A 22,784-nucleotide genomic window follows, 5' to 3' on the forward strand; every position below is an offset into this window, starting at 1 on the left:
AAAATAGAAAACAGTTAAGAAGCTGGAATCAGAGAATTTTGACTTTTTTGTATTTAAAAAATTACTCAAACGGATTCATCGATTATCAAAAACGTTGGCAATTAAGGTAATAGTTGACAACTAATCAATCAATCGCTGCAGCTCTACCCCCATACCACCAACCACCACACATTTACCTAACCCTAACCCTAACCCATGATCATAGGAATATTATAGGAATACTACAGGCAGCAGTGTGTCTCTATGATCATCTCTTTCGTGACTACACATTCATTTTTATCATGAAGGTGACACTACTCTACGAATGGAGTATACAGGTTACAATATAGTACAGAATTGAGCAGTTATAGTGTATGGCTCAGAGAATATTATAGATCCAAGATGAAACTGACGGAGAGGTGGAGGGGTGGAGCCAGAGCCATGGTCGGACAGACAAGCAGTATTGATGAAGGGGTTCTTGATTTCATCTGTTAGGACTGTGGAGGTATGTCTACAAACCACTGCTCTACAGCTTCACATAGATGAATATTAACATAGTGTGTATATATGCAGGCTTTGAGAGTAGCCCTGTTATCTGTTGTGCATATAAATATTATATGCTGGTTTCAGAAACTTGGATATGGTGACATGATGAGAAATCAAAATTCAATGGCACTCAGATGATTTGACTGGTTCCTCATGGTCTGTGTAAACATCATATTCCAAATAAGATCAAAAACCAAGACAAGGCTCTAAACCGGCATACTGCACGTGATCAAGTACATTATGTAGGCTGCAAAAACAGTATATTCTTATTCAGAGCACATGCTCAGGGTGAGCAGTCCTTTTCAGAAATCCCACAATGGTTTCCAGCAACAGGCTTTCTTTCATGTGCCATCTCTGCACCGACTAATAGAGCCTAATTTGTAATTAATATTTCCCCAATGAGCTGTCTCTTCCTGACTTCCGATGTGATGCTCTACCTCTAATTACAGCCAATAAAATCCCTAAATCGCCACACTCGCTGTTCAGATCAGGGTCATCACAGTTAATCACAGGCTGAGACTTGATAATGGGCCTTTGCTCATGCAGGGCAGCTAAAGTGTCAGGAGACGGGCAGATTAAATGTTATCTTTATTAGATGCAGTGAGAGCCACATTTCTCAGCAAAGGACTAAGTTTCTGCTATTAAAAAGAAGCGAGGAAATAATTGAGAAAATTTAATTGATCTCTCTTTTCATTCTGTGCACTGCAATCTAAACTGAAATAGAGACAGGAGACCGGATCGTTGCACAGCTGAGATATTTTATTACATGCCATTTTCTCTTCACACCTAACACACACAAGTGGCAACTGAAGATGAGATTACATGGTCCAGTTCTGAGGTACCAACCAAACTTAACATTGGCTCCAGCAAAAAAGATGGCGAATTAAACAACTTAAAACTGAAGAAAGAAAATAATAAAGTGAAAGATGATATTGTAGCTGCTGTATTTGTGTGTATGTCATCGTTATTTGATAAAGGCACAGCACCTCCTCCAAAACACACTAGTGATATTTTCAAAGGCTGGAAAGCCAGTTCCACACGATCAACCCTACTGAGCATTTACCATTCACTGTAACTGCAAAATGTATTTCAAATATGAAAAACATATTTAAAATACACACATCTGCTGATTCTGGCAAGAGTACCATGTCACTGCAAATCAGCTGAAGCAATCAGTCAAAACAATGTAAGTACCGTAAAAAAGGAGCAGAAAAAGAAACTCAACATACTGTTATTGTAAACAGCTCACTTTACTTCGCTGATGCTCTGTCACAGTTGATAACTGGCACTCTTACTTTATTTATCACATGACTTCTCTCTCTCTCACACACACGCACGCGCCCTTGAGGTGATGTAGTTTGGACCCAGTTTGTGGTGTGAACATTTCCATTTCTTTGGCAACTTTAAATTCACTTCAAGTTACAATTATTTATTTGGGAGAGTTGGTTACTTTCTGTATTATCAGTTTGCCGATTAAAGACCAAAATATGCGTAGAGAGAAAAACATGTACAAGTAATCCCAGGTCCAAAACGTCTCTTCATGACCACATTCAGTTATGAAAAACATTCACTCTCTTTCACACGTACAAACAAAATATTGAGCAGCAATAAAGTTAAACTTAAAGTAACACTGCAGAGACAAGTATAGATTTGCATCAAACCCATTCCACACCGGGCAGGATGAGTCAGAGGTGCATCTCATCACGGACTGATGGATCTGATGATGTTTCAGGGACGCTGCCAACAATACAGAGTGACAACTGCAGGGGATTTTCTCACTTTAATGGTATGTAGTGGCTGTGCTGTTTAACGTCAGTGTTTGTTCCAGGTTGGGGCTGCGATAGGACCTCTGGAAGACCTCTCCACCACTATCAGCTCATCGGGGTTGTCACGCGCCTTATAATGGAACAGGAGGTCTTGGATTGCCCGCTCTTCAATCTACAAGGACAGAAAGAGACAAGAAAAGGAGATTGGGCCGGGGACATTGTGGCCAACAAAACCACAATTCATTTGAGGGTAAAAGCGAAAATGCTGACACTGAGAGCTTTATGATAATATGAATGTTTTACATAATGGCAACCAGAAAGCCGCAGAATAAAAAAGTGTTTTGTGAAGGCACTGACAGAAGCCTGGCAACAGCTGGAGAACAGCAGTCACAGGACAAAACTGGAGGCACCTCGTTTCTAACCAGCACCGTACAAAATGTGATGGTCATTACATATATGTTTGCCAGAAAGAAAGGAGATGCATGTTGTGGCTATATCACCCTGAAACACCACCACTACGTTTTCCGCTCGGATGCTGCACACACAGCTATATATTCAGTCATGGCAGGAGTGTGTACGCGTGGGTGAGTGTGTGAGCACTAACGCGCCCAGACAAGACGCGTTACCTGGATGAGCGCCAGCGGCTTCTCTCGGCTGCGGATCAGTGCAGCTTCCTGCTGCTTCTCCTCCTCCACAATGGAGGCAAAGGTCACCTGGGAGGAGAGGGGAGGGCTGCCCACTGCTCCCAGCACCCAGGGCCTGAGGGGGAGACACACAGAGAGGATGGGTATCAGTGCCTGTGCTCTGAAAGTGAAAGCAACAAGAGCCTTAAGTGTGTGGACAAAGGTTGAGTCAACTACTACTGACAAGGTCCTGTGTGTGAACGGCCACCTGTCCACCCGGCTTTCACAGACCTCTTGTACGATTATGAAACTGGACTTAAGGGAAAATACATACAATACTGAGACAGCTCTAGAAAAATTTACATGATCTTTGTATTAACACAAATACAAGCAAGACTTTTCTCCTTGTTCCACTTGACCTCACTGATGCATTTGGGGCCAGTCATGATCTGGTTTAAATTACATCTGCAGAAAAGCAGAATTCGGGTCTATAGAATAGAAGACGTCAAATGGGGTTCCACAGGGTCCAAATCTTATTCCTGTTACAATGTGAACTCTACTGTATGCTTCCAGTCATACATAGGTCATATTATCTACAAAACCAATATTTCCTATCACAATTTTGCAGACGATACTCAAATTTACACATATCATTTTCTTCTAACACCTTCCATCGTGCTGAACAAGTGATTCAGTGCATTGATCAAATGAAGAACATTCTCCAGCTAAGCCAGGACAGAACTGAATGAATTGTTATCACAGGTGCTGATCTTATTTCCCTGTCAATTAAAGGTATGCCATGCAGGAACTGTCAGTTTCGGTTTGTGACATGCTAACGAAGTTAACCGGCAGCATCTACAAGCTTTGTCTGCTTGATGTTTTGCTGTGCTATATATTTCTTTAGCGCCTGTATCTGCCGTTTTTGTACCTTCCTCTTGGATGTGTGTGACTTACGGTCTGGTAACTGGTCATTACTCACCAGGCCAGAAAGTCCAGCAGGACTGCATTTGCATGAGTCCATACATTGGTTTGTCTTAACTTTGCCTGTCTGTTGTTTGGTTCTGTTCAAAAACAATGCAGGCAGGAAAATCTAAATCTGAGAGTTAGGTAATAATGCTCTGTGGATTCTATAGGACAGACCCCTGTCACATTTCACATAGACAACAAAAAAACATTGTTCTTATAAAAAACATTGATTATACCTGCTCTGAAAATGTAACAAAAATAAGAAATCTAATGTCAGCATGAAAAATCTGATAAATGCCTTCGCTACCAGCAAATAAGGCTACTGTAATGGTCTGGTCTGGGTTTATCCCCCCCAAAAAACCTATACATAAAAGAGAATACAAAATCCTCCTGCTTGTACATCAATCACTAAATGTCTTTAAAATGCTGACCTGCTTGTACAATATGAAACAACCAGACTTCTTAGATCCTCTGCTGAGCATTTCTGTTCAGAGCATTCCCTAACAAAGGAAGCCCCCCCAGTCTTTGTTCTCTGCTCCACACACACACACCAAAACTCCAGAGGATCTAACACTGTCTGCTGCCTTCTAGTGTGTTTATTGCTCCTTTTCTGTTTCTTCTTCAGGTAAGAATTACCTCTAAATGTGTATCCATATCCTTATGTGTCCATTTCCATTTGCACAGTGCTTTCTGTTATATAAACACATTTTCCTTTATACACGCTAAAAATGTTTCCCTAAAAACAGATTGCAGAAGACATTTCCTCACTGAATATTTCTATTCTGTGACTGTGAAAGCACACAACCTGTCCTGTCCACAACTTTTTTCTATTCCACAAGGATCCTGACCACCTATTCGACATGACATGTAAAATATGACATGTCACATAGATGTGTGTCCCTGCAGTCTCATTTGTGTGTACTTAAAGTAATTTACTATTTCATAGCTGCTATATGAGGGTCAGAGACACATTGCATTAATAGTTTGTTAGAGACATTGCTAATCACTCACTATGACGCATGTTAAAGTCATATGGAAAGCGGAATCTGTGTATGTGTGTGTGCATGGTAACCTGCCAAGAGTCACCTCTGGAAATGTTCACAGAAGACGTCAGGAGAGAGAAAAAAAAGTGCAAAGATTATAAAGGCATCTGTATTCATCCTGACTTGGGATATGGAAACAGTGTCCCAGAAGGCAGACATGAGAATATATGAGGCTGCTCCTGAGCCTTGAGCTCGTCCATCTCTCTGCTCATCCAAATACCAAGAGGAACCTGAAACCTGCTCCCTGTTCTGTATGATCCGTTGTGACATGAGGGCTGCCCTTATCAATACTGATTACCATCACCGGCTTCACTAGAGTGAGTGAGTGAGTCACACAGCTGTTTAATATCTAGAAGTCTGCTCTGAAGATTGCAGCATGAAGCGTGGGTAAACATTCCACAGAGGAAGTATGATATCAGATAAAAGAGATGCACTTCCAAAAGCCGAGGAAGATGAAGCTCAGTTCTTAGACTTAAAATGACAGTTTCATTTCTTTTTGCTGCACATATGCACGTACATGCACACTAAAAAGAAAATCGGCCTTCGTGGACTATTTTTGTATGCAATTCAACTAGAAATGCATATTTATGGACTGGAGCTCATGCTGCTGTCTGTGTGTGCTGTGTTTGTCCAGCTGTCTGGGGATGTTGTAAAGGTCAGGCCGACTCAGTGTCTGCGGGCAGGTCAACCCAGCTGTACTGGGTCATTTCGAGCTGTTCACCTCACTCGGACCAGAGCGTCACGCCTCTGTCTGACTTGAGGAGATCCAGTCAGTCCGCACTTACATTTGACATGTCCAGTCAGACTTACAGACTTCATTATTTGAGTATTTTTTGCTTTCCCTGGGGATCAAGCTTAAAAAAAAAAACACTCCTCATTAGTTCCTCTTTTATTTCTTCATCTCAAAGTCAGTGCATGTTTGTGTCAGACCAATGGTCTCACAAAGTTTTTTACTTGGGTATTTTTTCAATCTGATGAGAGATGAGAAAAGATTTAGGATGGATATAATTTCATCTTTCTGAAATTAAGTCTTAGATTAGGTATGGCAATGAGGTTAGATAGAATTAAAGGGAATGAGTCTTAACTTAATGTGGTAGTGTTTCTCTGGGTTAGTGCGTGTGGGCTGGCCCTTTTAAGACGACACCTCAACAGCGCCACCCAGTGGAAAACAGCAGAACAGAACTGAAGTAGTCAACCTTGTTATGGTTGTAGCTGTTCTCTTGTGTGTTTGTACCACTGTGTGTTTGTGCGCGTGTGTGTGTGTGTGTGTTATGTATAGATCCTCACCCAGTGGGTCTCTCTGGCTCGCTGCTTTCAGCGCATTTGAATGTGACCCTCCTGGCTGCAGGAGTAGCAGTGATGGGGGACCCCTGGGCACTTTGGCCCCTCTGGACTCCTGCTTGTCCCACTCTGATCAGGCGTTTCTCCTCCTCCTCCAACAGCGCCCGAAATGAGCATGAGGAGGGGGGGGATTGGACTGCTGCTGCCCTGCAGATGAAAAAGAATGACAGAAAAAGCATGAATGACACCTTAATTCACAAAAAAGTAAAAGATAGTTGCACTTTTGTTGCTATTTCTCCCAGGCAGACCTGCTGTGTAAATACTTAATTCTGCTTTCCTCCCAAATTGTAAAGCATAGTGCCTAAAACGCTTTGGTATGATTTATCCCCAACCTACCCCTGCTAATAATCAGAGGAGAAATCTGGTCTGGGACCTTGGTCGGTACCAATGTCTGGTAATGTGAGAGGTTTACAGATCCTGTCTTAAAACTCCAGACCTGCACGCAGACTCATCAGGGCCACCAATTTGGAAACATTTGGAAATTAAATTTAAATATTAGATGATTGCGTCCTTGGTACCTTCCAAGCGGGACCACAACGGCCAATGAAAGAATAGTCCCAGCTGACAGCTTTTGTTTTTTCTCACTGTAAGGCATCACTACAGCAGGTTGTTGCACCATGTCAGTCTCCATTGCATGTCCATCTGCTTCCACATGAGGTGGTGCATTGCTCCCTCTGGCACAATAATCTTAATAATATGTAGAGTGTGATTCACAATTATTTTCTAATCTTGTGTGTGCATATTAGAGATGAGAATAAGTTTCTCCTTATGTGTGTGCAATGCAAACTGATTTCACAATCAGTTAGCCTGACCCCCACTTTAGTGTGAAAAATGCATCTCCACATACATGTAATGTCCAGAAGTCTCTTTTAAATCTACAATGTAAGGGACTTACTGTCAACACAACAGCCACTATTGTGGAGCCAGAAGTTACATTTTGTTTCCTGTAGAAGGGATAATTTTTTTATAGCGCTCTTGAGTGGAGGTGTAGATTTTTCTATGCACAATGACAGCATCTGACCATGCAAAGACTACGGGTACATTCAGAACTTTGCCACTAACATAAACATCATGTAGGAACTGAGGAATCCTGTCTGAAATCTGATCACTTCCGGAGGTACTGATGCAGATTCAGATTATATTCCTGTGTGTGCGCTCTATATATATATATATATATATGTGTGTGTGTGTGTGTGATAATGTTATGTTTATGTTACATTAAGGCTACAACTTATAAATAACTAAAACAAAATGGAAAATTTTTTGACCCATTCCCTGTTTAGCATCTATCTGTCCTAATTTGTGTACTGCACTGCTAGCATTTTCACTCAACTGTGACCACCTGAGGAATGTACGTTAGTCCAATAATCACACTCCTTTAACCTCTGTTTTGGTCTCCACCAACACCTGAGGTAAATATCTTCTATGTTTACCAGCTAATCACTTACTTTATCTGTCTGCCATGTTGTTAGTATAAAAACACTGATTGTAGCCACTTTAAAACTAAATGTATCCATCAAAAGGGAGCAGGAAGTTATTTCTTGACAGCTGTGAGTAGGGGACAGTGGTAGTCTTCAGAGTTGGGCTCACTCACCAGGCCTTCCCACTGCTTTTGGATGGAGTTACTGTGGGGGTTGGTTTGGATGCAGTGGACTCCACACTTGCCTCCTTGTTGGCTATTGCCAACATCTTCCTCTGCTTCTGGGACAGTTTAGTGGGAACAGGGGAGTGCTTAATGCTGGCGCTGACACTGCAGACAGGAGGTGAATATATAAAATAAAATATGTACTGTTAGCTGAAGTGAACAACAGTGAAGAAATAATGTTCACCTGTGTGGCCGTACAGCTTCCCTTCAAACTGTGCACAGGATTTTAGAATTAATAAGGCAACCGTACAAATGTAATTCAATGACAATCACTCATGGCCATTACGAAGTGCTCACTGTAACTCATTTGTTTGTAAATAATCTCCTCAGGTGGATGAAATACAGCAGATATGTCATACCTTCCAGGGCTTTTAGGAGTCGCTCTGAGGGTCTGCACAGAGTTGGCCTCCATGTTCATGATGGTTCTCAGATCCAAGGCTGGGGGTGGACGAGCAGGACTGCAGATTGTAATAACACAGTCACACATACAGCTCAGTTTTCAACACTAATTTATTAACTAAGGATGAAAACATTTCCTCCTGTCTCTCAACCCCCTCATCAAAATCAAGTGGGAGGATATAAGGTCTGTTATTAAAATCAGGCTACCTTGTATCAAATCTCAAACCTACTTTTCCAAAAAAACTCTTTTAACGATTGATTTCCACCTTCTGAATGTTTTGCCACAGTGCTTCTTCGGACCAGAAGGAAAGAAAACCAACAAGATTGTAAGAAGGGATGTTTTACAATGTAGGATCATTGGGTCTATCTTACCAGGGAAGGACTTTGGGGATGGTTTGTGGAGCAGACCTTGGGGGAGTTGGGAGGCAGTCCTTCAGGGAGGTAGGGGTGCTGGGTGGGGTCTTCAGCCTCTGACTGAAAGCCTTCTCATCCTGAAAATGACAAACCATAATTTTACCAGTGATCTGCTGTATATTTTGAGTATTATATCCACCACTCCATGTAATGTAGCCGCAGTTCTTTAATTATCTAACATGATCATACAATGGCCAATGGATAACTTTGTCAAAAGTATAAACACAAGTTAATTATTACTTTGTGAAATCTTTTTATGATGCAGTAGCAGTAGGCAGCAAGTCAAATCTCAAGGCAGAAATAAACCACATCAACATAACATCTGTTATCCAGTCTGCAAGTCCATGTGATTGTTGTAGTGGTCAGAAATTAACCTCAGCTCTGTCATGGAAGACGGGTGACTGCATGTCTCTGGGACTTCCCACCCCCATGTAGCTGCCCTCTGAGTCAGATGTGAGCAGCTCCTGCAGGGACTCTGTAGAGTTCGCCTTGCCTGACTTCACCAGCAATGGGGAGACCCCTGAGGACAGAGTGCATTAGTGAGATTATTACATATTACCCAACAACAACCTGAAATTTCTGAAAGATGATGGATGTGGCACAAAACCCCCAAGAACTTAATGAAAAACATATTTCAAAACAACATCTCCTGTGTGTGTTTAAGTGTACCTGCAGCAGGGGGGCTTTGAATGATATCAGAGAGAGTGTAGCCTCCTGAGCTGTCAGAGCGTCGCCTTGTTTTCTTTTTAGCCTTCATCTTGGCCTTCTTTAACAGGATTTCCCTGGGGGGATAACCATTAGCATGTATTTATTTGGGGCACCACAATTTAGAAGTTTAAAGGGGATTGCAAGGATTTGCAGCCTGGTTTGCTAGCTGACTTTAGGTCTACATGAAGCAGTCACAACTGTTCAACTGTTTTTTTTGGTCTTTCCAACATGAAAAGCACAATGATGTCTTTCTAAAGCTGATAGGAAAATACAAAACTGCACAGCAGCTAAATCAGAAAACCAAACAATAAGAATCAATATGGAGATAATGGACATTTCTTTTTGTGTACCTGCAGGAGTGATCCAGTTCTGCTTCTGGTTTGGGGCTGAACGCTGAGTCCAAATCCTCATCCTCATACACACTGAGGTCAGGGGCACCAGGATATGGAGTAATAATCCTCTTTTGCATGGCTGGGATCTGAAAAAAAAAACAACAAAAAACAACAAAAAAGAAGTGAAAAAACTAAATGGACTAATATTGTCAAGTAAATTAAATATTGTTGAGTGAAGTATCTCCAGCATGCAGCTGTCATCAGAACTTGAACACACATTTACATCAAAGTCTGGGAACCAAGAAAAAAAAATTAAAAAAGCACAATCAGTTCCACCAACTGATCCCACCCTCGGTTACTCTGACACTGTTATCACATTAATCAAAAACTCAACAAGTTATTTAGTCTTCATTATTGATTTTTTAGTTATTTTCAAAGTCACTTGATGGCATATTTCTGTACATTTCCCAGAAGCTGTATAGTGCCAGAAGTTGCTGCATTCAGCTCTGAATTATATAAGAAATAAAAACAGTTCCATCATTTTTTTCCAAGGCGCTTCTTTTATTCAAGATGAAAAGTGTATTATAGCCACAGTTTACTGAAGCAACTACTGTTGGAGAGTTGGATTTCTGAAAGTCAGAGCAAGGCGTCGAGTCTAGAGTGCCTTTTCTCTGCAAACTATAAGACGTTTACTACTGCTGTGCTAGATTCAGTTCAGTGCCTTCGAGAAGATGTTTCTCTGCATTGCATTTAATTGCTAAAAAATCAAAGCCAAAAACAACAAACAAAAAGCACCATTAAAGTCACTGAAAGGATGATGCACATTGGGATGTTTGTGGTTTGGGGTGGGGCGGGGCGGGGTGACTCACCATCCTCCTGTAGGCTGAAGAAAGCTCCACGAGCACATCATCACTAAGAATATCCAGAGCTCTGAGGGCAATGCAAAAAATAAATGAGCAGACACACAAACACATACAGATGAGAAAAGTTATTTTTACTTCTATGTGCTGGGGAAGGATTTGTCCTGCTGTACATCAGAATCTCCATGTCCACAACTTTACCGAATACACAGATTGAGATTTATTCTTGTACACACCAGTGTGTACTTCTGTCACTATGAACACTTTTAATCATTACAATCAATCATTACACCACTGTCAGAGCATTCTACATAATCCTCGGTGAAGCTATAAATAAAAAAAGATTAAAAAAAAAAGAAGATACTGAAATGCTCTGAAATAAATAATAAATGATCTTTTCAAGTGCACATTGGGTTAGTTATCCTGATTCTCACCTTGACTCCAGCAGGGCGGCCATGTTGAGCACAATGAACTGGAGGCAGGAGAGTCTAAGCTGCTCTGCGTTGTACATGGCGGCAAACTCCAGCAGCTCTGCAGCATTCTTCAGAGTTACTGCAAAGAGCAAAGCAAGCAGCTTCAATGATAACTCGCGGAAAATCGGTAAAAAGAAGCAATTGTGACTAATACAGTTTTCCATAACTTTTGCTCTCTTGACTGCAGCAGTATTTCAAGGTAAGAGAAGCAAAAGATATGGCCTAACTGACTCTGGCTGGAAGACAGAGGAAAAGGCAAACACAACGTACAGTTCTCAGTGATGACGACCTCACACATCTCCTTCAGTCGTGTGATGAGCAGCTGGTCGGCCACAACCAATACGTTGCAGACAAACTCTACGTTCAGAGACTCTGTTGAGCCAAGAAAGAGAACAATAAGTCCTGTTAATGGCTGCCTTTTTACTGTTACATGGTAATTCAGCAACATCCTTAAAAACACCAATTCAAAATCTGCTGTCAGTCAACACATACCTTTAATGGTAGGAGACTCATCTGTGTAAATATACTCGAGGATGACCTGCAGAATCTCGGAGCTAGTGGGCATCTCCAGCGCAGTGCAGGATGTGGCCTGAGGGGGCGCAAGTCAACATTATTATCAGTACCAGTTTGGTCATGTCCACAAAGCCACGAAGCAGTTAGACCTGTGAAACACTGGCTAATGAATAAGACAGTACGTGAAATAAAAAGCTGGCATACCTCAATCCAGGGGTTTCCAAGCATACTGCTAAAGTACTCTGCAGAAAACAAACAAAAACAAAGGAAAAACTTTTTAGTCTCAATTTTTGCAGCTCCAAAACATCCAACACGCATCAACTTTAAAAGGCACAGTCATGCAAAAAAACAACTTGCATTCTCTATAAATATGAATGAATAACAACATCTGTGCATTTGCTTCTTTGTTTAACGTGCAGATCCGTCTTACCAAGCCTTGCACAAAGGACACTTTTGTGACATGGAAACTCCTTCCCATCGTCAGATTTCAGAGTAACATCACAAAGATAGGAGCTGTACAAACACAAAAAAGCAGAGACATTTCAGACAATCAACATTTTCATGTCAAATTCGTTATTTACAATCTAATCTCTAGCTACAACTGCTAACATGTACTCATACACGCACCATTTCTTCTGGAAGAATTTGGGTTTGTTGCCGGTTTTCTTGTTTATAACATTGATCTTTCCACTTTCATATTTGACTCCATCCAGTCTGTCAAGGAACAGAGAAAACGTGATTAACAAGAAAAGACACCAAATCTGAGCTTGCCTCAGGGTTTGGATCACACTCGGTCTCTCACCGTGCAGAAAGGCTTCCCAGGCCCAGCTTTTTTGCAACACCTTGTAAGGCTTTCACGGGGTTGACCCCTCCCTCGTTGGCCCCGGCCTTGTCACCTTTGCCTCCTTTCCCCTTCTTGCCAGCCTTGGCGCACTTGCTCTTGGCCTTGTCACCGTCTTCTCTGGCTGCAGGGGGAAGGGAGCGGTACACCTCCAGGGCTGAACGACTTCTCAGGCCCAAGTCCTGCAGGCTGCTGATAAGCCTCTCCTGCTCGGAGTCCTGGACGAGACAGTGGGACACGGGTTTTCATGAAATAACCACAGCTCTTCAAAGCCCATGCTAATTTTTTATATATACTGAAGCAATAGTGAGTCAGACTTTAGGGACTGTTTTCTTTTCCTCACCTGGTTTTGTCCCGTCGAGGCCCCTGAGACTCTCGGCCGGGCCCCGTGCACCAGCAGCTCACAGGAGTCTGTGTAGATGAAGTGCAGAGCGTGTTCCAGCATATCCGCTGGGATCTTCTCCAAAATGATTAAATCGCAGCCCACGGCATCTTCGCTCTTTCTCACTTCTCCATCAAGCTCCTCATCAACCCCACAATGTTCGGACATGAACTGCTTCCGGAAGAACTCGGACCTCATGGACAGGATGTACTTGTGGGCCGGGAAGGTGCGATCACCGGCCTGAAGGGTCACATCGTGGATGCTGTCCATTTCATCCGCCTCATCCAGAAGGCTCCGGAAGTGTTGGGAGAAGCAGGAAGGAGAAACGATGGGGATCTCATACAAGCTGGATTAAAGATACATGGTGGACATCACTGTACAGTAATCATTTGGGTGATTGAAAATGACCATTTAGAACACACATCACAAACATATACACAAACAGTATCGTCTGTGACACCTGAGTGATAATTGGACTGGAGGCAATACATCTTTAAGAGACCAGGTGCCTATTTAGGTAAACAGAAAAGATAAAAAGCAGACCTTTTAAATAACACGGTAACAATGTCTATCAGACAGCAAATGAAGAAAAATCATCCCGTCATTAAAAGAACAGTAGCGTAATAACAAATGAGGCTTCCATGCTGTAACACAACTCCAATAACGCAGAGTATGCTATCAGCAGGGAAGAGAAACCAGCTAAATGTGCCAACATAACATTCTGTGGTAAGTCATTATTGAGTCCCTGGGGGGATGATGCTTTTAAAGTCAGTCTTTTTTTTGCTACCCAACTATTGAGAGACAGGTTTCCACCTCTAGATGGCAGAGTTAGATGCTTGAACTGTAACATGGGAATATATTGTACACTTACTAGATATTCTTTGTCATTTCTCTAACTGCTCTTTGTTCATTTACTAGTTAGCTGTTCAAGCTTTCTTGATGTTTGACCAACATACTGTATAGTTGGCCACAAGGATCTCAAACACAGTCAAACTGGTTTTATCTTACTGTGGGCTATTCAAGGCAGGTTTCATGATGATGTAACATTGCACATAATAACGACATGGCTAATGCAGAAGGTTTATTATAATAGATGATTTAATAATCATAGAATCAAAGGAGGGGAATGATTAAGAAGATACAAATGTCACATTTTTTATCACAGGATCCTCTCCTTTTGGTCTGTGATGTTTTCATAGATTTATTTCCTCCAGTTTAATTATCATTCAAGTGTCACTCACTGCAGCTTTAACACCCTGTTTACACAAGACGTGTTTAAGCTTCTGTCTGCAGCTGTCAACACTGGCTGCAAATCAGCTTCATGTGTGTAACTGGTCCCAAAATATATTTTCTACAGATGTATGAACATAAGTGCACCATCGTGTGTAGCATTTTCTGTGCTTCAAGGTCGATATCCCACCTTGTTTTGGGGTCGGACTGAAGCATTCCAAAATTTCGGCCTTTGGAGTCCATGGTGATGCTGACAGCTCTGTGGACGTACGGGAGTTTCTCCAGGCGGATTCGCTCGTACAGTGTCCCAGCATCCGAATGGCCACAAACCTCCACACTGACCTCTGCATTACAAGCATGCAAATCAGATGTAGAACTAACACGGACTTGCTTTAATGAAGCAACAGTCAAGTCCGACGAAAACTACCGAAATAACTTGAAACATCAGCTAACAATTGCAAGTATATGATTCAATATACCTTGTTCCTAAATTGCTCACCTTTCTTCTCCCCGTACTTCTTATATTCTCCAGCCCACACGCCACTGAAGCCCTCCCCCTCCTGAGTCACAAACATCATGCTGTTCTTGCTGAGAGCTATGTCCGACATGAAAACCTGACGCCCATACGCCCACCGGCACTGTCTCACCGAGCTGCCACAGGAACGCCAGCAAAACACCTGACAGAGAGAGGGAAACGGAGGAGGGAGAAAATTTAAGGAAAGTTACAACAACACAAGTCTTAGTCACCATTTTCATCCATGGGACCCCATATAGCTGGCCTGAGTTGGGATTGTATAACTATGTACTTGCACCATAGGTTAGATAACGAGAGGCCAAGTAAAGCAGTGTTAAAAATAACAATGTTATACATTCTCTCACTGTGTAACATTTGGATAGTGACATAGAAGTGAAACTAAACTTTTTACTGACTTCGGCCAAATTATTAAGTAATGCTTCTCCCTCGCAGGAGCCTAAATAAAAGAATGAAACGCATTTCTAAATGCACTCACCCTCCCAGCTTCATCTAATGCCAAGATAGCCACCTTTTCCCCTCCTCCCTCGTTCAGGATCTGTGGAACCACACGGTGGTCCAGATTACCACCGCTGACCAGAACCTTCTTGATGTTCAGCTGCCTGAAAGACACCAGTCAAAATCAAAGAATATGAAGTGTCATACTGGAAAAAGGCGCAAGTATAATATACTACGCTCATTCAGCTGAAATATCAACAGATCTAGTTATACATTGCTTGGTGCAGGATGATAAACTGACCACTGCTGATTTCTTCACCATCTGCATTCAGGTAAATCCAATGTTGTGTTATTGCTATTCAACAGACAGGCATGCACTTAGCCTCACAACTCTTTCCAGCAAACACATATGCACAGCATCACACTACGCAAATGAAAGAACAGATAGCACAACTCTTTCCAGTTTGGTGGGTGATTCAATATCTGCTGCCATTCAAACTAGGTCTGATTAGAATACCAGAGGTGATGCAAAACGGACAGTTGTGCAGTTAGAAACAGAGAAGAATGTAGAGTACAGCCTTTAATTCTTTACAGAGATTACATCTTAACATTTGTCTGACAAATACTTTGACATCAAAAGATGGAGTCTTAAGTTAGTTAAGAATTAATACTGGGCATTAACAAGAATGAAAGGCAATCTTCTTCCTCTTTAGTCTTTGCAGAGAAGAAGATTCAATACAAGGCCAACTGAGTTGTTTTTGCACTGTGCTAAGCTGCACTGTCCCATTCACCTTGAAGCCATTTTCTTGCACTGGTAGTCAGCCAACAGGTAGACGTCCCCCTTCTCGGTCACGACGACTGTTGCTCCATCACTAGCTGCTGCCATGGCTATGGTAACATCTTTGTGGTGCAGGGCTGATACCTGCCGGGGGGCTGTCACGCACTTCTCTCCATTAGGATCCAGCAAGTAACCTGGAGATCAACACACAACAGAGGACTAAATATACTGTACATTCACTTATCAAGACGCCCATAAGCAATGTGTGTTTAATAATTTTATTGGCCTTTTGCTAGAAAAATACAAAAAAAAAAAAATCACATAATAGCCTTTTGTGTCATCCACCTCCGATATGATGGAGGTCTTCCCTCCTCACCATACCTTTCTCCTACAGAAGTAAATAAACATTTGTACCATCGTACAATTGCACCATTGCAACAAGATCAATAATCATATTTGCTAAAAATATTAGCAAAATGTTTTACTCTTTACTCCTTCACATACACATTTACCACTACTGTTCAGCCACATTAAGTATCTCTTGTGACAGTGGCTTTGCTGACATTTCACTGTTGAGACTTACCCAGCTGGCCTCCATTGAGTCCTATTGTGTAGACAGCCTCCCTGGTCCAGAGCACTGTGTGGAACCTTCCAGCTGCAACCCCAATCACTGTCCTGCCTTTCAGCATCTTGGAGAACACCTATATTCACAGCATAATACACAGACAATGAAACTAAAGCAGAATTTGCAGAACTAGGGAGAGGAAATCTCAGTGTAAATCATCAATCTCAAATAGAAACTTGCATACTGCAGAACAGAGAAGAAGAGACGATTGAAGAAGTCCTTGTACACCAAAACGAGCAAATCTCATTTAGCACACAAACTATGCACGTTACATGCACTGCCAAATGTCATCAGTCCCTTTCCATAAGCCTCCCTGCTACCCCCTACCTGCTTTGGGACATGCGCTGAGGCGGGAGGAGGAGTCAGGCCGAGCTGGTGAAAGGTGTTGAGGCCAAAAGTGTAAACGTAGCCTTCTTCTGTCAGCACCACCGTGTGGTCTTTAGCTGCCGCCACCTGGGAGCAGTGGTGGGACATCAGACCCTCCACCATCCGAGGAACCTATGGAGAGGAGTGAGAAGGAGAGGATAATGAAAAGATTTTAAAAACAAACTGGGTCTGCTCAGGGTCGAAAGGCATCTCTTTGGGTTGGATCAAGGTATCGAAGTTTGCTGAGGTTCCTCTGCATTTACTTTTGATTGATAAGGGGGTACCCTGTGTATAACACTACCATATTTATAACAATTTGCGAGCAGTCGCTCAAATGGTACTGTCACAGCAGGAGTCCTGTTGTTTTCCACTCTGCCAAATTCATTTTCTGCAGCTTATGTAAAAGAACAGGTCTGGTGGTAGTCTAGATTTTTGTAGTGTGAACAAATCCCATGAATCTCATGTATCCATATTCTTCCTTTACAAAGCTTATATTGGCCTGTTGGTCAAATTTTCAACTATTTGTTCATTACTCATGTTGTAGTTAGTGATGGTGTTATTATGCACTGTTTTTATTGTTTCTGTATTTCAAATGTTCTTCGACCTCATGTTTGCAAATGGGATGGTCAAAGCATTAGAAACATCTCTCAACATGATGCAGCTTCAGGCATTTAACCATGGAGACAAAAAGCACATATCCATTCTGTGTTTACAGCATGTGGCAGAGGTCAGGGAGGAACCGCCAACTTTATCAGTGGTGGACAACATGACTGGCTGAAATTGATTAAATAATATTCATTAACAGGCCTTTACAGCCACGTCAGCTAAGTAAACACAGCCTGAATTTAACATCCCTTGAAAGTAATTGCTTTTTTCAGACAGACACTCATCATCTCAACTGTGTCATCCAACACATTGAACACTGAGAAATCAGTCCACAAAACACTGTATCTCTTTCATAGTCCCTACATGTAAAAAGTTTTCCAAAATGTATGCCTAATAAGTTAAATTATGACAAGCTGATCGCTTATTAGCTTAAAACGCTGACAATGAATGTTTCTGTTGATAAGGTTACTTGTATAATTTGAGAAAAACGAACATGACCTCATTTATAATATTTTAAAACACATGGTACATCCGGTCACTAAAATAATGCCCTATAACAAGTCTCACCAGATAAGTCTGTGCATCTCCGTGGCCAAGTCGTCCTCCCTGTCCATGGCCACAGGTGAAGACCTGGCCTTTCTGAGACAGGAACACAGAGTGGAACTTACACAGGACCACCTACAGGGAGGAGAGGTGATTAAACATATCAATGATTTTTCTGTTTTGTTACAAGCATAATTTTAAGATATTATATCATGTTATAGGGAAAAAGGTTTGTTTGAAGTCTGTGCTGATTAAGGCTCTTGTCATTATAATTTTGACCTCTTGGCAGAAGCTACGATGCATCTCTTTCCATGTCCCTTAGCCAAGCCCTCTTGTAGTGATAGTAAAACACTATGCCAATAAAGGCCAGAGCACAAGTGGAAAAGCAAACATCATTACTAATACATTGCTCCCATCAAGCTTTCAATAGAGCGCAGGGATGTTTCCCAAAGTATCACATTGATGTGGACATTCACACACAGGCATACACACAAGTGTAGTTCATTTAATTAAAAACATGTCATTGTGGAATTAATATTTAACCTCTGGCACCTGCTGGATTGGGCTAAGAAGACAAAGACTATACGCAGTGCCACTGGGTCATTGTGTGGTCATGAAATCAGATCCATCTGTCCCCCACTAGGCTTTATAAAATTGCTCTGCATAGCAAGCCCTGCTGGGCAAAAAACCTCAAACACAGGTTTCTTCTGTAAACACTAATAATACGGTGACACAAAGCTCTGATTCATAATTTCTTCCCAAATACACAAACCACATACAAATGTCTGGAGAATAGATTAAAAGGATAGCATATCGAACACGTTCTGCGTTACTTAATCTACTATTACTAGCACCTGGTGTGTACACACCGCACTGGGGGCTGGTTGCACTGGAGCCAGTAGCTATATTAATCACACTAAGAGCACCCACATGACAAATGCATGAAATTGTAGCTAGGCTGGCACAGTCTAGCAGCACGGTTTTACTATGCACAGACCGGCTCAACAAAGTCACAAATTAAGACTATACAGGACAAGACAAAGCTAATCAGTCACTGCCTGACACAACAACTACGCCCTCTGTTTGACTCAGTCAAACTACTTATTGATGGTTCCTTTTTGTCCCGATACCGAGCACCCAGTTAACCAAGAACAATGTTTATGTTTTACTGCAGCATGCCTAATAATATAATGTACCGCTGCTGTACAACCACTAACTTCATTCATTTATCAAAAAGACAATTGAAAATTCTCAAGCATAACCAACATTTCTACATCTGTGTTTTCACCTAGAGAAAAAGTAATGAGTCAGTACGAGCCATGCTTTCAGAAAAACAGTTTTTCCAAATGCTGATTTACCCTGAAGAGAAGGTTGTGTAATACAAGACTCTGGGGAGGGAGTGTTGTGCTGGCTTACCCAGGTGGTGTGTCTTATCTGGAGTACCCATGTGCATTGGCTTTTTTTTTTTTTTAATATAACACATGTTGGCACAGAGTTGAAGCATCCTCCTCACGGCTTTAAACCCCGCTGGGAGCGTTTCAGAAGCAGAGCATTTTGCCTGCCTGATTTTGTTGACTTGCTCAGGTTTTGCTGATCTGGTCATTTTTCCTTGATACTTGTGCTTCTACCATGGATAAGTAGTCTTCATAGTTCAATGGTTTCGTTTTTTGCCCGTTTTAATTGTGTTTATTGTTGATGCACAATCAGGAGTCTACACACAGTGTTTTAATTTGAAAATTTACTGGATTCTCAACACTGTTCCTGTGTCTGTTTTCCTGCCTGGCTCGATCTGCTCTGTGTAGATTGACGCACCCTCTCTTAAAAAATAGACTTGACGCATGTTCTCCGCAGAGCAGAGTAGAGAGCCACTTCTGGGACCCTTCTAAAACTCAGGTGGAACACATCTGGTGGAATTGCACAAATTGTTGGCAGAGCTTTGTTGGATTAGGCGCGGACAGAAAGCACCCGCTAGAATTTGTGACACATGGAAGTGGGGTTTTATGCTAGCAAAGTCGTACACTGTTAGAACACTCTTATTCCCGAGAGCGAGACAACAGCAGTGTGTTGTTAGCCTACCTGCTTGATGTAAACTCCAGTCCTGGCAAACACATCCACAAGCTCAGGGTGCTGTCGGCTCTCCTGATTACCGTGTCCGAGACTGAAATTAGTATTGTTTCCCCATGTGAACACTTCAGTTGGGTCTGTAATGAGGAAGACAACACAATTACATGCACAGCCACAGCACTGCTTCCACCTGAAGTTTAATTTAACCACTGGCCTTTTCAAAATGGCAAAAGGCAGTGTACAAATTTCAATTTGATTTGGAAGAGTAAATAAAAGAGAAAATAAATTAGAAGCCAAAAAGAGAAGAAACCAAATAAAACAGAAGGATGTCATGCTCATCCACAGTGGGTACTTTATCCTACACGTCTTTCACAAAGTCATTTTGTACATAATGTGAGATGCACAGGGAGAATTAAATCCCATACATGTTCAAGTGTGAAATGCATCATTAGACTGAACGAGTCATGATGCTAATAATTACCCTTGTGACAAAACTACACCTTCACTTCAAAACTGTTGTATTGATGTATAACAATGTCAAGAAAAAAAACATTTGTAACGATGAAGGCCACAAGCCCAAACATATTGATCTCACAATAACATTATTCTTTATATTACAAGTTCAATGCACTTCAGAATTAGGTGAAGTTAAGCCAGCAATCCTTATTCACCTTAAGTGCAGATGTCATCAGCTTTTCTTACCAGTGTTTTTGAAAACGACATGTGATGGTCGGTCCTTCATTATGAGGTCCAGGACAGAGAGGCCCTCCTTGTCCTGGGTGTAGAGCAGTCCTCCATGCTAAAACAATGTCAAGAAAACAAAAGATATTCAATATACACTTGACTCATTTGGTAAAAGGAACTATTTAGATGGGAAAACCTTGAACAACTTGAAACAAATGGAGAGCATGTTGATTGGTTAAATACATACCTTGACCAGCGATATGAGGCAATGAATCTGTCCATAAAAAGCGCTGCGATGCAAAGCGGTCCATCCGGATTCTTTATCCTTCAACATCAGATCAGCACTCTTACTCTGCAGCAGCCACTCCAGTAGGGCCTTCTTTCCCAGAGAAGCTGCCAGGTGCAGGGCGGTGCGACCAAATGCATCCCGCAGGGTGGCCGCATTGTGGCAGTGTGAAGTCAAGAACGCCCGCAGCTGCCCCTCAGAGCCGCTCGTCAGCGCCGCCACCACCTCATCTGCATGCTGCTGTGAGCGGCATTTGGGGGTGCAGTCCGGCAGTGCCAGACTCATCCTGACCTCCACCAAATTTCACAGTGAACCGTGCTCCCCTTTGTATTAGTCCTTATGACAGCCACCACCCACAATTGCAAACTATCTCAAAAATGATACAATGTGAGTTAACAAACCAAAAACACTGTCACTAAAGCTGCAAAATATGGCACAGCTGCTCTCCAAGAAGAAAAAATAATATGTGTCAACAAAAGGTGGAAATGGTTTGGAGTGCTAGAATTGTGCTTGTGTTGAGGTTCCACCGCACCCTAGCGACTCCAGAGCCTTTCTATGACTTGGTTCAGTCCACCATTTCAACCAAGAATTGAACACAAACTAAGGTGCTTGTAACATATGATGGCATCAAGAATTCAATAAATACAAAAGCTCCTGTGCGTTTTATACAAAATTGTACATATCAATGTTTGCAAAAATAGTTTCTCCTCTATATACTCTTTGATAATTTACAAAAGGCAACAGTTTCAACAACCCTCTGACGTTCTCGTCCAGCAGTCCAACCATCACACTTGAGGGGAAAGGCCCCCTTTCCCCCCAAAATTCTCACTTCACTTTTCAAAACTCCATAATTGTAGTGTGCACCTGAGGAAGAAAGGTCGAGAGTTATCACTGAAACACAATGGCCAACATTCACACTATGTGGATATGTGCAAAGCTTTGCACGCAGGATGCAGTAGTGAGACGAGATCCAAAACTGCAGTCGCAAAGGTCAGAGCAAGTTTGGCCTAATTACAGACTCAAGAGACACACGTCAGCTGAGTCCTTTGTAACGCTAATAAGACAGCAGGCTATTCGATTGAAACTTAGCATATAACATTACGAGGCATATGGGCAATGTTTTTTGAATAAAATGCATTAACATTAATAAGAGATGTTCTTCATTTTGAACAAACAGCAGGATTATGTAACAGGCTAAGTTAGCCGAATAAAATTAGCTTCCTAGGTTTCTGATTTTGGGGCATCCCATTTAACTACCTCAATCCCGCGTTAAGAAAACTGGCGTGTTGAACACATTCTAAACTCATTTCTTTATTGGAATAATATTGACCGATGACATTTCCCACACAGTTAGGCGTCTACGTTAACTTGCGAGCAAGCTGTGCATAAGCACAGCTACTTCACTTGAGTATTAGCTCTTAGCAGCAGGATAACGTTACACGTCAACTCATATCATAATGTGCTATGTATTTTCAAAGCTGGCAGCTAACACCTAGAGTGGGGAAAAGAAACTATAAAGGCAGAGGTTTGAAAATTTGTCAAGTGTTGTTGCTAGCGTTAGCTAATTCTACATTAGGAGCTAGCTATCTTAACTTACATTATCGACAGCTAACGTTAGCCAGCTGTTTTGCTGCAGGGAAATTAACGTCATATCATTTCTTACCTTCCGCTAGATAAAGAAAAAAGAGGGCATGGAGAAAGCTGCATCAACGATGGACATCCACTGTGTCATTACTACAATTAAGAGAAACTAGCGGTTTTTTCACTGGTGCAATTTTGACAGGACTAGACGGGACGCCTG

At 41.9% G+C, this 22,784-nt stretch overlaps 1 protein-coding gene across 1 annotated transcript; it reads right to left on the reverse strand.

The window, feature by feature from the left end:
- Positions 1–1,263: 1,263 nt before the first annotated feature.
- On the reverse strand, positions 1,264–22,784 carry ibtk (inhibitor of Bruton agammaglobulinemia tyrosine kinase). The gene is made up of 29 exons (XM_041942790.1): positions 22,647–22,784; positions 20,945–21,847; positions 20,716–20,812; positions 20,026–20,150; positions 17,974–18,084; positions 16,762–16,932; positions 16,393–16,510; positions 15,823–16,003; positions 15,072–15,195; positions 14,561–14,738; positions 14,252–14,405; positions 12,793–13,177; positions 12,411–12,667; positions 12,236–12,322; positions 12,039–12,121; positions 11,813–11,850; positions 11,588–11,684; positions 11,366–11,467; positions 11,057–11,174; positions 10,632–10,692; positions 9,781–9,908; positions 9,392–9,504; positions 9,097–9,242; positions 8,681–8,799; positions 8,269–8,367; positions 7,859–8,014; positions 6,211–6,411; positions 2,918–3,050; positions 1,264–2,463 (listed from the first exon to the last, which is right to left on the reverse strand). Exons 2-29 carry the CDS (start codon positions 21,266–21,268, stop codon positions 2,338–2,340), a joined length of 4,032 nt encoding a protein of 1,343 aa, XP_041798724.1. The 5' UTR covers positions 21,269–21,847; positions 22,647–22,784; the 3' UTR covers positions 1,264–2,337.

Source organism: Chelmon rostratus, chromosome 8 (assembly GCF_017976325.1).
Source record: "Chelmon rostratus isolate fCheRos1 chromosome 8, fCheRos1.pri, whole genome shotgun sequence".
NCBI lineage: Eukaryota > Metazoa > Chordata > Actinopteri > Chaetodontiformes > Chaetodontidae > Chelmon > Chelmon rostratus.

Coding starts and splice junctions, on each gene's coding strand:
- ibtk (XM_041942790.1), bottom strand. CDS start 21,268: ATGAGTCTGGCACTGCCGGACTGCACCCCCAAATGCCGCTCACAGCAG. Junction 12,323..12,410: donor CTGGGAAGCCTTTCTGCACG/GTGAGAGACCGA, acceptor GTTCCTTGACAG/ACTGGATGGAGTCAAATATG. Junction 11,175..11,365: donor GGTCGTCATCACTGAGAACT/GTACGTTGTGTT, acceptor TGCTCTTTGCAG/TAACTCTGAAGAATGCTGCA.